Raw genomic sequence first — 13,815 nt, forward strand, 5'->3', positions numbered from 1 at the left:
AGAGCAGCTTTGGGATGTGGTGGAACTCTATTGGAGATATGATTCCAAATATATTGGAATAATATCTGGTATAATATCTGGCAATTATTAAGACTACTTAAATTACTTTAAACTAAAGGGAATTTAATGATGTCTATGGCTTTTGGCTAATAAAAATAAATAAATAATCATACAACATAATGAGTCTCTAAATGAATAGTGCATTTTTGCTTTTGGGGAAAAACACTCTGTTGTTTAACTATTTTCTTTACTACTTTGTACATGGAGTCTGCATGAAAAGACCATTTGTGTGGAGTTATTTGGTTTAATTTACATGACCAGAGATATTATTACACTTAAAGGCTACTTAGCTCATAATGTGACTTCCCCTGTATGAAACATTTTAAGCTCATGCTGACAATTCTAGCTTGACAAAAGATGCCAAAACAGTGGCAGAAGGACCAAGAGATAGCTAAACCCTCTGCTGAGCCGGGTGCCATGTCCCATTACGTTACAGTCGTCTGAGTAGCAGCAGTGAACCTTCACCCCTGCAACACTGTCACCTTGGCTGTTAGCTTGACTGCAGAAGGATTTGTAGGAACATGACTTCAGCACACCGCCTGTTAGAAAAGATTAGAACAGCTACATTTACTGTGCTCTGCTAAAAATATAGACAATACAATATGAGCATAATTACTTCTGAGAAACCACCTCTCTCACAAAAACAAGTAGTGCAAAAAAAAACCTCTTCTGCACTTAATGAGACAATAAGTATCTGCCTCTCTAAAAGATTAGAGAGCTGCTTGCACTCTAATCAAGAAATCAATCACATCAAATCAAATGAAAAACTTACCGCCATCTCCTTTGATAATAGCACATGCATCTGAGTAACTTGGGCATACTTTGGATCCCTGGAGATTGCAGTCCTCATCTGTTGACCCCATACATGTGTAACAGTGCAGTGCCTGGGCTAGCCAGACAGACACGATACTCAGTGCATGCTATTATTAATTATTATCATTATTATGATTATTATTATGACTGTATAACCACCACTGCAGATATGGTAATTATGGTAATAAGACAACCATTATTAAACATCATGAAAATGCATTCACAAAGAATCACCACATAAATCCAACACAAGCAATATATTTGCATATATTCGTGTATTTTCCTACAAAAGTAATATTTGAAATCCAATAAAAATTGTGTGGACACGTCTAGCTGTAATCTAGAACAAAACATGCACTCACTTTTCCTGTTCATCTCGCATATATTCAATCCCCAAAGTGTATCCAAACCTTGAAGGGATGTTATTAACATTGCAGAAGAAAGGACAACTGAAAACTCTAATCCATCTGAAATGAATTTTAATTTTAATGTGATCTTTTGAGCTTCTACCAGCTTTATTACTGATATATACTCCAGTAGTCATCAATCTTGCTTTAGCTCAGGAAAAAAACACAAATGCATGCCAAAAGTTCAGCCTGTAGTTATCACTGACCAGAAACCTGGTTTTAAAATTTTAATTTGCTGTATATGGAGTCCACATGTCAGAGTGTTAGAGCCTCCAGTGGTGATGGTTTTATCTTGGAGGAAGAGCTATATGAATATTTACTCAGAGAACCAACCTAAATCACTTCGATAATACACCTCAAAGACCTCTCTTCATGAATCGTTATCAACCATACTGCATAACTACTTATTGCATACATTCACCATAACTACAGAACATACACAAATTGGAAAACCTTTCTGTGACTGCATAATTGGTTATAAATCTACGATAGAGAAAATAATTGAAAATCTTCAATGGCAGCTAGTAAACTGATAGTAATCGTGCCATGCATTGCAAATTGGTTTAACATTTTTGAAATAGATAAATATATTCTCCATTGGAGGAATCAATATTTTTTATTTTTGCATTAGCCAGACAGTACTGAGTCATTGTGACTCACTGTGGTCCCAGTCTGTTTAAAGGAGTGGTTTTTCTTATGCCATTAGCCCATTAACACTTTGTGCAAATAAAGAAAACATGAACAAAAGACAATCTTATCTAATAGAACAACATTGTATGAGAGGCACTTAATGGGGTTTATCAAGGAAGTTGACTAGACAGGAAACTGACAGTACACATAAGCAAAAACAACAGATGGAGATTGAGACTGAAGAGATTATGAGATAGAAGTGCCCACGTTTCTGTTCCTTTAAGCATAAAAACAAATGTAGGTAGAAATAAGGAAAATCTAGAGAACAGGAAGATTGACTGTACTTACTATGAACACAGCTGAGTAGAAGGAAAAGGCCAAACAACCAGCAGAACTGGACAGAGCTCATGTTGCTGTTGGTCTTGGGCTGACCAGACTGATCACAACCGATTTTTCAGGGATCACTGATTCACCTTGGAGTCTAAGGCAGAGGGCTAATACCTCCCCTAGTACTGAACAGAGTCAGATTACCAGCTTGTCTCTTGAGATAAATTTAGTCTAACCCAAATAATGAGATCATTTTAAATCATTCACTTTTCCATCATATTCAGAAGTTGATTGGAGTTTCATAGTTCAATACTGTGATGAACTTAGAGCTGTATTTATTTTCTAGTTAGGCTGCCCTAATTAGCTCGGGTTAAGGTCCTTCCAATATTTTAGCATTTTATGCCTGCATACGCAAATCAAAAATCTGAATGAAAATGACTCTCTTTTTCTTTTTTCAGTGTTATCCAGGGTTTCAGTATCCAAATTAATAATAATAATAAATTAATAATTTATCTTTAGTGTAGACTGGCTTGTGTAGGATCAAACAAAGAGGCAACAGAGTTTATTGCCATCTTTTATTGCACTTTGTAAGCAGGTGCTGTGTAGCCAAGTAGAGCTCCTTTTTAAGGAAGCATCTACAGTTTCACATCAACCAGAGCAGGACTGAGACAATCCTATTCAAATTAATTTAGATATTTAAGTACCAGAGACAGAGGACATTATGTTTCTTAACATATTGAAAATAAAATCCAAAAAATAAAATAAAAATACAATTGCACATCAGTTTTGCTAAAGAGTATCAAGGAGTTAAACTAGGGAGTATCTACAAAGATACACAAGGAAGCAGATTAAACAGTATAAAAACCTGCATTGTGTTCCTATACTATATTCAGCTCATATTCACAAAAAATTAACACATGCATTTTTAGAATCATTTCATAATCATATATATAGACATGTCTTACTCCTCACTTGAGATTTCAAGTTCAAAGCAATTACCACAGAAATGAACTTAACAGTCAGCTCCATCAGTGGCTGTCATGGCATCATAGCAATTAAACTCATCCCCTCTCTCTCGCTCTCTTTCTTTCTCTCATACACACACATTCTCATAAAACTTCTGTACTGATGGGGATACATCTCAAAAATATCCACAATTGGTGTACATTAAAACATCAAAATGCTTGGTTAGTAGTTACAGTGGTGTGATAGAGTGACCAGACTATCCATATAGTCAGCAGGAGCTCTGTTTCTTGAAGAATGTCAGTAGTGTTTAAGATTTTGGGGACAGTGTGTGGTTTTGTCCAGCAGTCAATAGGACATAGTCAGCACAATGTGTTTTACAACTCTCTTTCAGTTCATATATTGTCCTATGTGGATATGGATCATATGACAGCTAGCTCTTCCCCATTTTAGCAATCAGCTCATCACAGATCTTGGTCAACTCTTCGATCTCTTTGTTCTATGAAAAAAACATCAAATATATATTGTGTTAGATAATAACTTTCAATTTCAATTGATGTTGCAGTGGATTAGTAAAGTGTAATCTAAAATGACACACGTGGATTTTTTCTTATTAAAAACACTGAGTAGACATGCATAGCAGTAACGACAGACCTTCTGATCCAGTGTACGCTCCAGTGAATCCACCTTCATCTGTTCTTTTCTTAGACTGGCTTGGTACGCTGCCTGCTCCTGCTTAGATTTGGCACGCACTTGAGCAATTTCTGCATTCGCCCTGCAGGATGCAACAAAGCACTTCATAGTCAGGCACTGCCATTCCATATTATATTTAGATTTTATTTCCAATGAACTAATTTACTCACTGACAGCCATTAGGTGCATGCATTAGGCAGCAGTAGACAAGACAAATCAAAATAATGCTACTATAAAGCATTTAGAGATTCTCACTGCACGGCACTTACTTGTCCAGTTTCTCTTCTGCATGGATTTTCAAAGCCTGATAGCGCTGTTCCTCCTTGCGAACTCGAGATAGATACTCTTGTGCACATTTCTTAAGCACCTCCTCGTTCTAAAATGCAAAAAGAAATAGAGGAGTTTTGATGGTTTAAAAAAAACACACCATTGTGTTCTAGCAGATATAATTTTTGAAAGGTCTACTGTTTGCACAACCTGGTGCAGAGTCATAATTGAAAAAATAGATTTGGTATGAACGAACACATTATCTAGAAATGTGGTTATGTGATATCAATCGAATTAACTCTGAGCTGCATTGGTGGCCCATTGCAGCACTATTCCAGTAATGATATATGATCAGACTTTCGCTGGTTCCTTTGAAAAAAAAAAAAAAAAACATTGACGCACAGCACTTACAAGAATTACATCTTCTTGTGCCCTTGTGGGTATTCACTCACATGTTTGAGTGTAATTATTACCCAATTCCTCAGACCTCTAATGGAAGTCAATTTACTAAATCTTTATTATTTAACTAAATCTTGTAAACATTCATTTTTAGCTGCACTGTTTGTTTTTATCTATAAAGTTACTTTGTCCATTAAGTCAGAAACAAAATGAAACAGCCTATATAATGAACTATAGGACTAATGAACTATAGAACTATGATGGGAAAAAAATTGTGCATGCGTTTACAACTTTGTAAAACCTGTTTGCAGTAAAGATGAAAGTACAAGTTTTGCCCTTGTATCAAAAGGTTATGGAGTTTCCTTATTTTCTTATTGTTGTTGTTGCTGTTGTTGTTTTTAAATAATAGTAATAACTCATTTTTACCCATAGTGCACAGCAAATCCATACAGTCCTGGAAAACCTTTTTTTAATCTATATTCTTTATACTATACTAACCTAGTGTATAAGACTGATAATACACTTAGTGTACCATCTAAACCTACTAAACCAGTATGAAGATGTTTTCACTGTTAGAGACTTTAAAGCACTTCTGTAAGTTGCTCTGGCTAAAGGCATCCACCAAGTGCCTTAAATGTAAATGGACTTACTGTAACTAAGTACCAGAATTTGAAGGCTTGTCAGAATGAATAAACATTCATTTTGTTTATTTAACAGTGGGTTATGATTATGTGTTTCCTGAGCATGTTTCCATAGAATGTCGTGTGGAATGGTCTATATGATAAATATGGATTAATAGAATAAAGGAATGAAGTTTTTGCACCTTACGAAAGCCTTCAAGAACATCTTTCATTTTCTCATAGCGGCGGAACAGATCAGCCAGTGATTTCTCCACTGAGTTGAGATCAGCCAGCGCCTGGTCCTTCTCCAGAATGAGCTGCTGGATAGTGTGATGGGACAGAGACTTCTCCCTCTGATCATCCTCTATGTTACACACACACACACACACACACAGAGAGTGATAAGATCTTTGCCTAATAATCCTGCTTTATTGTCATAATACCGACAATGATGTGAAAAAATACCACTAAATGTTATAAATAATTAAGCATCCCACACACAGTCGCACTCAATTCCACACAGTCAAATCCCCACAGAGTAGCCAAACGGAAGGCCAGCAATAGAGACACTATAAATGGAACCAGAATTGGAAAATATGATATGCATTGCATCATTAATGATGATCACTAATATTTGATGACATTCTTTTGAACCGCATTTCCCCTGTGTAACATGCAGACGAGACACACAGTAAATGATGGGCAACCAAAAAGACACAGGGTGACAGATGAGACCACTACAAAAGATTCTTTACACAAGAGACTCTTACAAAAACTCCTCTGAGTCTATGGTGTAATACGGCCTATAATGCATTTCTACATTTTAGTAAGAGACAAAAATAATATGACACATCCAAAACTGGACATTGTTAAGAATGCTACCTATGTTTGATGTTTCCTTAACATTGTCTAGACTATGACTGTAAATAGTAATGCCTTCAATTTGAAATCACAAAAACAGATAAACATTCAGAAATTAAAAAAAAAAAGAATAGAAACATGAAACACGTAAGGAGACAAGGATGGATAGACTCCACCTTTCACCATCTATCAGATGTATTTGGACTCGAAACAAACAGACAAAAAGAAGTCCTTTTATTACTTACCAGGTAAGCCTGATTGGTTTATCAGGTATTTATGGGCAAAGAAGGGAGGCAAACACAAAGAAGGGATTGTGTTAAAACAAGCCAGCTGGGAGTGATATGTGGGAGAAAGTGTGTTACAGTTATAAAAAGAAAATCCTTTCCCTTCCACTAAGCAGTCACAAAATAACAATATAAAAAAACCTGAAAGTACAGATTCACATCAGTGAAAATCTGTGAATGTAAAGTAATGAAATAAAATATGCAAAAAGAGTAAGAAAGAAAGAGGGGGAAAAAGGGGGGAAAGTGAAAAGAGTACTGTATATCAAGAATGAAGCGGACACTGAAACGGTACGTGTGAAAAAGAGTTTATGAGGAAGCTATTATATTTTATAGCACAAATATATCTAAGACCAATATATATTAGGAAAGATAGAAAACAGGGTGAAAATAGGTGTGGAAAACAGCAAGTGCAAAAGTTTGTAGGGTAAGAAAGCCTGTGCTTGGATATGTGCCACAATCCCTCAAGCAAAAGTATTCCTCAACCCCCAATTAAGTTCAATAAAATAAAGTGGTATGTGAATCTGTAGATATCGGTGTGATATTCAGCCTTGTTGTGAATAATATCTGTACAAGAAAATGACAGGTGAGCTTCTGTATAGGCATAATGAACCAAAGACGTTCAGGTGTATTGCAGACTCTCTATACTCACCAATCATTTGTGCAATGGTCTTCTCATACTCTGTAACTATTCTCCTGCAGAAAAGGGACAGAATAAATGCATTTCAAGGGATGTGGACTAAAAACACTTAATATGTATGCGATTGAACGTACACAATTATGCAGCAAGGCCAGAATATGCTTTCTGTGCTTGTGCTGGTTCATTTAGTGCAGCTGTTTTCATCACATTTTTATCTGTGCTTTCTAGTGATGGCTGGCCGTGCCACTTTATCATGAACTTCCCCTGAAAACAGTTGTTTGTTGGCTAAAACCCATGGGACAGCTTATTTTGGGAAAAGCAGGTTGGCAGCACAGTAAGCAGATGGATTAGCAATGCTTCCACTTAGCTTTCTAGGTCTTCCTTATGCTAAGCCCAATCAGTCTAATAAAGTAAGCTGCTGTCTTTATCCCACCTCCTCTTCAGTCTTTAGCACATGCCAGGGCCAGATAAAGTAACAATTAAGTTCAATAAGCTCTCATTGGCACCTCAGTGAATGATTGCTAAGTTTGTTTGTTTTTTTGTTACAGTATAATGTTTTATCTTTTATTGTTACTAAAATGTTATATGCTGTTACTATCCAGTCTCATTTAATACACATTTAATAATCAGGTCTAATCAGGGCTACACAGTAATCTATGTAGTGCATATTATTGCATTAATTTTGACAGAATAGTTCCAAGTTCACTGGAGTGAAACCCAACATATGTTTTTTTGTTTTTTTTTTGCTGTTGTAACCAATCCGTCTCAAGGATCTGCTTAGTTGAGCTACCGCACACTTCCTATAACCATGCTTTGGTCAAAATCACTGAGAACACAGTTTTCCCCCACTTTTAATGTTTGATATGAACATCAACTGAAGCTCTTGACCTGTCTTTCCATAATTATATGCACCGTGCAGCAGCCACATGATTGGCTGATTGTACAATAGCATAAATAAGCAAGTTTAAAGGTGTTCCTAATAAAGTGACAGTAAGACATGCCCAAATGGGCCATAATCAGCAGTATAGACCTCCCTCTACTTCATATTTTTTTATGTCTGTTTCCCATCTTTGCCACACATTGAGGCCTTTTTAATTGGCTTCGTGTATGGACCTGAGCTTTGAGAAAAGGTTAAAGAGACATAAACAGATCTCTAAGGCTGACGTGTTGGTCATAAAAAGATTACTGTAACAGTTGGCTACACCATGTAGTGAAGTCAAAGTGCATTTAAAGTGAAGAGGTAAGCTTTCATGGCAGAGATTTTCCCACCCAGGTAAAAATAGAAATGTGTCCTATTTACTGCCAATTAACACCCTGTAACATGGTCTTTTTCCCTCTTGTGATCACAACAGCCACCAGTCTTGTAGTGTGAGATCTGATATATTCTAACGAACATGGAAAATCTTAATTCAAATCAGTTTGAAATTACATAGCATGTCAGCTAATAGCCTAGTGCCAACTAGATTACAGTACTAGCAAACCTTCTTAATTGTTTACATCATATAATTACCTCAAAGTTAACTAGTTTTCTGTCACTTAGCTTTAAACGACATAAGGCTTTGCCTAAAATTAGCAGGATTTAACTTAAAGTTAAATAGCTACTTCTGGAAAGTTACAATTTGCAAAGCTAAATATGTAGCTAATGGTCAATATTAGCTCAGCGCTGTAGTTAGGTAGCCAACAAGCTAAATGTTGCTGAATATGTGTTCCATTACAAGCACAATTGTGTTTGCTATTTAGGGGGAACACACTGCTTTAGGGTGTCAACAATTAGATTTAACCCAAGTCACAATATTTTTAATCAAATTATTTTAAAAATCAAGGCAAAATAATATTGTGTGTTTGAATATATAATGTTGTGCTCACTTACTTCATCTCTTCCAGCTCCTGTTGACTGTCCTCATACTTCCTCTGCCATTCTAGTACTTCTTTTTCCTTGGCAACAATCTGATAATTCAAGAAATAGCATATTTTCCATATAGGAATGGAAAAAATACATAGGATCAGATCATACAGTAATGTATAATGCTCAAAACTCTTAAAAATATTTAATTTGTGGTCACTCTTTTTTGAGAATTGACATATATACTTATATACCTCTTCTCTTGCTATACCCAGTGAATGGTCCAGGTCTTGGGGGAAATAAGGGCTTTCAGTTTCACTGCACCCTGTCCGGGAGTATAGGGAGCTTTTGGACACACCACTGTCTCCAGGGGAGGCCAGCTCTCTCTCCTGGTTTGGAAAGATAAGGTAAGTGTTAGGAGGGAGGATAGACACTGGAATTGAGGTTATCTGTGTGTAGTCTCAGTTAGAGGTGTGCTTCAGGACTGGGATCTCATAGGACCCAGAGACCCCTACCAAAAAGTGGCAAGAGCAGATGGTTTTTTACCAGATATAAATCGTCTAAAGGGGAAGAAGTCCATGTTTATTCTAAGTGCTTGCATATACTGCTTATGAACATAAGTAACTACTTATTTATGGCCAGGGTTGCTGTGGGTTAAATTTCTAATTTGTTTATATTTTTAAAAACAGAACCGTCTAAGATTATTAGAAAATAATGTGACCAGGTACAAACAAAAAAATAATAAAACTGAGAAGAGAGCACAACTGGTCAAGAGTGTCTGTGGGAGTGGGCGGAATTGGTCAGAATTCCTTCAAGGATAGGTAGGAGTGGGATTTATAAAATGGTCCCGCGCACACCTCTACCCTCAGTGATTCACACTCTTCAGTCATACACTCATACTATAGGGATTCTGAACCAAGCCATGAGGCAGCACATTGTCCACAGGTTCTACACAGCAAAGCCAAAATGCTAATGAGAGCAGGATTTTTAGCTCGGATTTAAAGCTTTGCGCAGTAGGGATGAGGCTTCAGTCTGCTGTTGAGCTTCAGCTAAGAGGCCATGATGGGCTCAAAGCAAAGATGGGTGGAAGCAGCTGCTCATTGTGAAAGAGCATAGTTGTGATTGGGCCCAGGCCAGGGAGGAAGGGTATTCAGGAAGGCTCAAAGAATTACCCAAGTGTTAGTGACATGCTGGGAGAGTTAAAAAAAGCAACATGTATACAAAAGTATTAATCATAATTATTTGCTCAAGTATAACACGCACTTCTGATCAGTTTTAAACCACCTTAAACAAAATCAGTTGGAAAGAACCAAAAGTGTGGAACAAAATTTTAATGAATCCCTGTCACTTTTTTTTTTTTTTTCTTTTACAAAAAGTAAAACTAAACGGATTGTTTTCTTGGAGCAAACTGAAAAGGAAAACCTACCATAAGCCACAACTGCACCCAGATTATACCTTTCACAACAAACCCTAATTTCCCAATCTATTCATATCCCTAAATGGGAAGGCATAATGTAAACACAATGATTTTTTTTTCCAAATAAAAACCCATCTGAAAAGGGAGGATTAGGAGATTATGTGGTTGTGTTCCAGTTTTACAGAGAGCACACGGGAATATGACAGGACACATTTCATTATTCCATCCTGATGCTGATTGCTGTTGTAGAAAAAAAAGCTGTCAACAGACCCATCATACACAACCAACAGGTTCGGAATATATTCACACATATGTTCATCTATAGACATCAATGGACACTGCATCTGTGATGCGCAGGGTAATTTGATTAGGTGAAATTATAAATGCAAGATCTGCTTAGATGAAATTATCAACACAATAGTGTGACTGAATTTGGATGTTGCTATACATTAAGCATGATATATTGCACACAATAGTGATAATTTCTGGATTGTATTGTGAATTTAATGGTTGATATATGTATATGTTTATGAAATAATGATCTAATCTGGTCTAAGGGCAACTAAACACAATCTACAGCATCTATACTATAGCCTTTGAGTGCTTGGCACATTATCAGTACATTTCAAAGTGGATTTAATGTGTCTGTGTGAGAGTTTGACTTGCCCTAACAAAATTGCCATCTGGTGTTATCTGTATATTGTCATGTTCAGTATTAGGTGCATGTGCATGAGATTTATTTTAACTATTGTGTCTTTTAATGAAATCTAAAAAAAAAAAAAAAGTGTGGGCAGCATCTTCAAGAGAGTGAGATTGCGGTGATTGTACTCAATGAAACGACAGATGGTATGTGGGATATAAGGTTTATGTCACACCTGTGTGTTAGCTGAGGAAAGGTTTTAACCCACTGTGAGAAAAAAAAAAAAGAAGGGAATTAATTGATTCTAGTCTGAGTCCTCTTACTTTAGCTGTGGACGAACTGTCGCGATTCCAGCGGCATGGGCTGGATTTCTTGAGCCGAGACTGTGAAGCGTGCAAGAAAAGAACTTGAATATGGAGCGGGGAGAACATAGGGTCATCTCAATGAGTGGGCGAAAGCAGCATCTCATGGCCCTGCACTGACTATCAGCTAAAATTATAGCAAGAGTGTGAAATAATTGTTGAAGTAAAATTATGCAATCAGAAAATAAAATGTGTTTTGAAACAGATTATTTTTTAACCATTAGAGATCAAACGAGGAGTGGCTTGTTGTGCTACAGCTGGGAAAAGAAGACATGTATAAATTAAATGGATGGAGTAATATTTTTGCCAATAGCAGCAACGACACCTGTAACCAAAAACATGGCAGAGTGTATATGAGAAATTAAATGATTGTATTATTCACCAGAATGAGATATAAATGGATTGCTATTACAATTTGCAAATCTGCCCACATACAGCAAGGTTTCTGTTGGAGCTGCACATATTTCTATGTCGGTCACAAATATGCAACTTGGACATCCATACGTGTGTGTATTTTAATTTGTCATGTGTTCACAGTTTTTCTGGTTTACCGCTAAATCTAAATAGATGATCCAGTTCAGCAGACAGCTGAGATGGTGTCTGAATGTCTTGAATGGTAGGTACATGCCAGCACAGTAATGCAGCACACTTACTGCCTCACTCTATGAAACTCTGTGTGGCATTCAAACAGGAATATATGGCATTAAAGTGTTCAAGGTGTGCACATTGCTAGAGAAATAATCTCTGGTATCCCATGGTTTCTTTACTATGCACAAACCAAACACACACCACATTCCCCCAGCCTAGACTCTACAAGAAAATAACGGCACTTGTCCCTGCCCACCAGTTGAGACAACCTGGGGAGAACACAAATGTGTTTGTGAATGAATGGATTTATTATTGTTTGCCTAAGGCTTACTTCTACAAATGGTTAGATTTCTTAAAACACACTATTAGTCAATAAGAGTGCTGTTCACAATCACCAAACCAGCTATGAGACACAGCAAAACTGATCAAAGCTCAGGGTTATCTGAAATTACACTAACAGCATCTAGGTCAAACATACAGATTGCCTGTATGTCCGTTATTTCCAATGTGTTAGTGTCAATTAGTAACAGAAGTGGAACTCTAAATGCAATGTGACAAGGAATTAAGCACCAAAGAACTTCAGAGATGTATAAGAGTACACTGAAATGGATATACTAGTGCAAGACATAAACTCAACCCCAGCACAGCATCCCAAGTCACATTGGTCATTGTCTCTATGCATCTCCTATCCAGGCAAACATGCAGGATTGTCACAAAGCCCATATATTAGACACACACTCCAGAGAGAGGGTGTTGGTTTGGGAAAGAGGCAGCAACGGTCAGGGAGCAGGAGCCAGGTTAGAGAAGTCACATGACAGGAACCAGGGATGAATGTGAGAGTTGGGCCACTCCCACAATATGTTGAGGTAGTATGTGGGTATGCACTCACACCAGGATGCAGTCAGGTACAAATATCACACACAGCAATGCACACTCTCTGCTACTAAAGATGGAACACACACACACACAACCACACACACAATGGCACCGTGCAGTACCTGAGGGGTAACAGTGGATAGAGAAGGGCTCTGAGAGATGTTTTGGGCTACCTGCAGAGCCTCAATCCTCAGAGCTGCGAGGACTAGCTCTTCCTGGGGTGCAGGGGGAGGACAAGGAGGAGGAGGAGGAAAAGGAAAAGCAGCAAATCAAGGGGAAAGGGTGTTGGGCGAGGAGGGAGAGAGTTGGTTAGAGTTCCAACTCTCACCTCTTATTTGAACTGACTGAGTTCAGCAGAATACATTAACACGCCCATACAGACACACACCTATATGAAGGCAGTGTAGACACTCATCCCCTATTACACATACAAATACATGTAACATGTAACACAATGATGTTCAGAGCTAAGGCCAAGTCCATCTCTATGATCTAAACATTTTGGGTATTTATATTTGATTTGAACACATTGAAACCTAAAAGTAGGAGAAATATTTAAAAGTTCAACCTAGACTGTTTCTATCACATCTATAGAATATACTTGATTTCCACAGACATGGTTTTCAACACTGTAATAAGCAAAGAACTAACAACCTGCAAAAAATGTGTGGTGGGTTTGACCTCAGTCCAAAAACAGCTAACACAGACAGATGTGACAGACATAGACACCAGACACGAATACCAGCACATAGACAACTAAAATAAAATGTAAAATGATTTTTGAAAAAACAAAGCAAAATGGCAACTCACACAGAGATTCAAGCATACAATCCAGCAGAAGAGGGCTGAGGGGGAGAAGGAGAGTAAAGGGGCTCAGCAGGCATGTCACTTTCTACACACCTGCAATTTGTGGGCGAAGGCAGTGGGGTTGGTCTCTGCCAGGTCAGGCTCCAGGTAGCTGAGAGGGGTGGCTGACTCACTCAGCCTGTCTAAGAGGGACAGATCTGCGGGGTCCACAGGGCCTTGAGAGGGGGACTAATATGAAGTTTACAGCAGGAGAAGGACAAGAGGAGGAAGGTGTGTGGGTGTCAGCAATGTGAAGCAATCACACATGATATCTCACCAGCA

At 37.6% G+C, this 13,815-nt stretch overlaps 2 protein-coding genes across 6 annotated transcripts in view; both read right to left on the reverse strand.

The window, feature by feature from the left end:
* Nucleotides 1-303: 303 nt before the first annotated feature.
* On the reverse strand, nt 304-2,707 carry ly6pge (lymphocyte antigen 6 family member pge). Its single transcript, XM_060872555.1, has 3 exons — nt 2,259-2,707; nt 833-949; nt 304-599 (listed from the first exon to the last, which is right to left on the reverse strand). The coding sequence occupies exons 1-3, from the start codon at nt 2,317-2,319 to the stop codon at nt 403-405; spliced, it is 375 nt and encodes a 124-aa protein (XP_060728538.1). The 5' UTR covers nt 2,320-2,707; the 3' UTR covers nt 304-402.
* Nucleotides 2,708-2,798: 91 nt separating this feature from the next.
* tacc2 (transforming, acidic coiled-coil containing protein 2) overlaps nt 2,799-13,815 on the reverse strand; it is a 57,635-nt gene continuing 46,618 nt past the window's right edge. For 4 of the 5 annotated variants that reach the window (XM_060872551.1, XM_060872549.1, XM_060872553.1 and 1 more), the window contains 8 exons: nt 13,588-13,722; nt 9,059-9,193; nt 8,832-8,908; nt 6,974-7,017; nt 5,383-5,543; nt 4,163-4,269; nt 3,855-3,975; nt 2,799-3,699 (listed from right to left, as the gene is read on the reverse strand). In XM_060872551.1, coding sequence (XP_060728534.1) covers nt 3,634-3,699; nt 3,855-3,975; nt 4,163-4,269; nt 5,383-5,543; nt 6,974-7,017; nt 8,832-8,908; nt 9,059-9,193; nt 13,588-13,722 — 846 coding nt within the window. In that variant the 3' untranslated portion in view covers nt 2,799-3,633. The remainder of the gene's footprint in view (nt 3,700-3,854; nt 3,976-4,162; nt 4,270-5,382; nt 5,544-6,973; nt 7,018-8,831; nt 8,909-9,058; nt 9,194-13,587; nt 13,723-13,815) is intronic. The other variant, XM_060872554.1, reaches the window with a different exon arrangement.

Source organism: Tachysurus vachellii, chromosome 6 (genome assembly GCF_030014155.1).
Source record: "Tachysurus vachellii isolate PV-2020 chromosome 6, HZAU_Pvac_v1, whole genome shotgun sequence".
Lineage (NCBI taxonomy): Eukaryota > Metazoa > Chordata > Actinopteri > Siluriformes > Bagridae > Tachysurus > Tachysurus vachellii.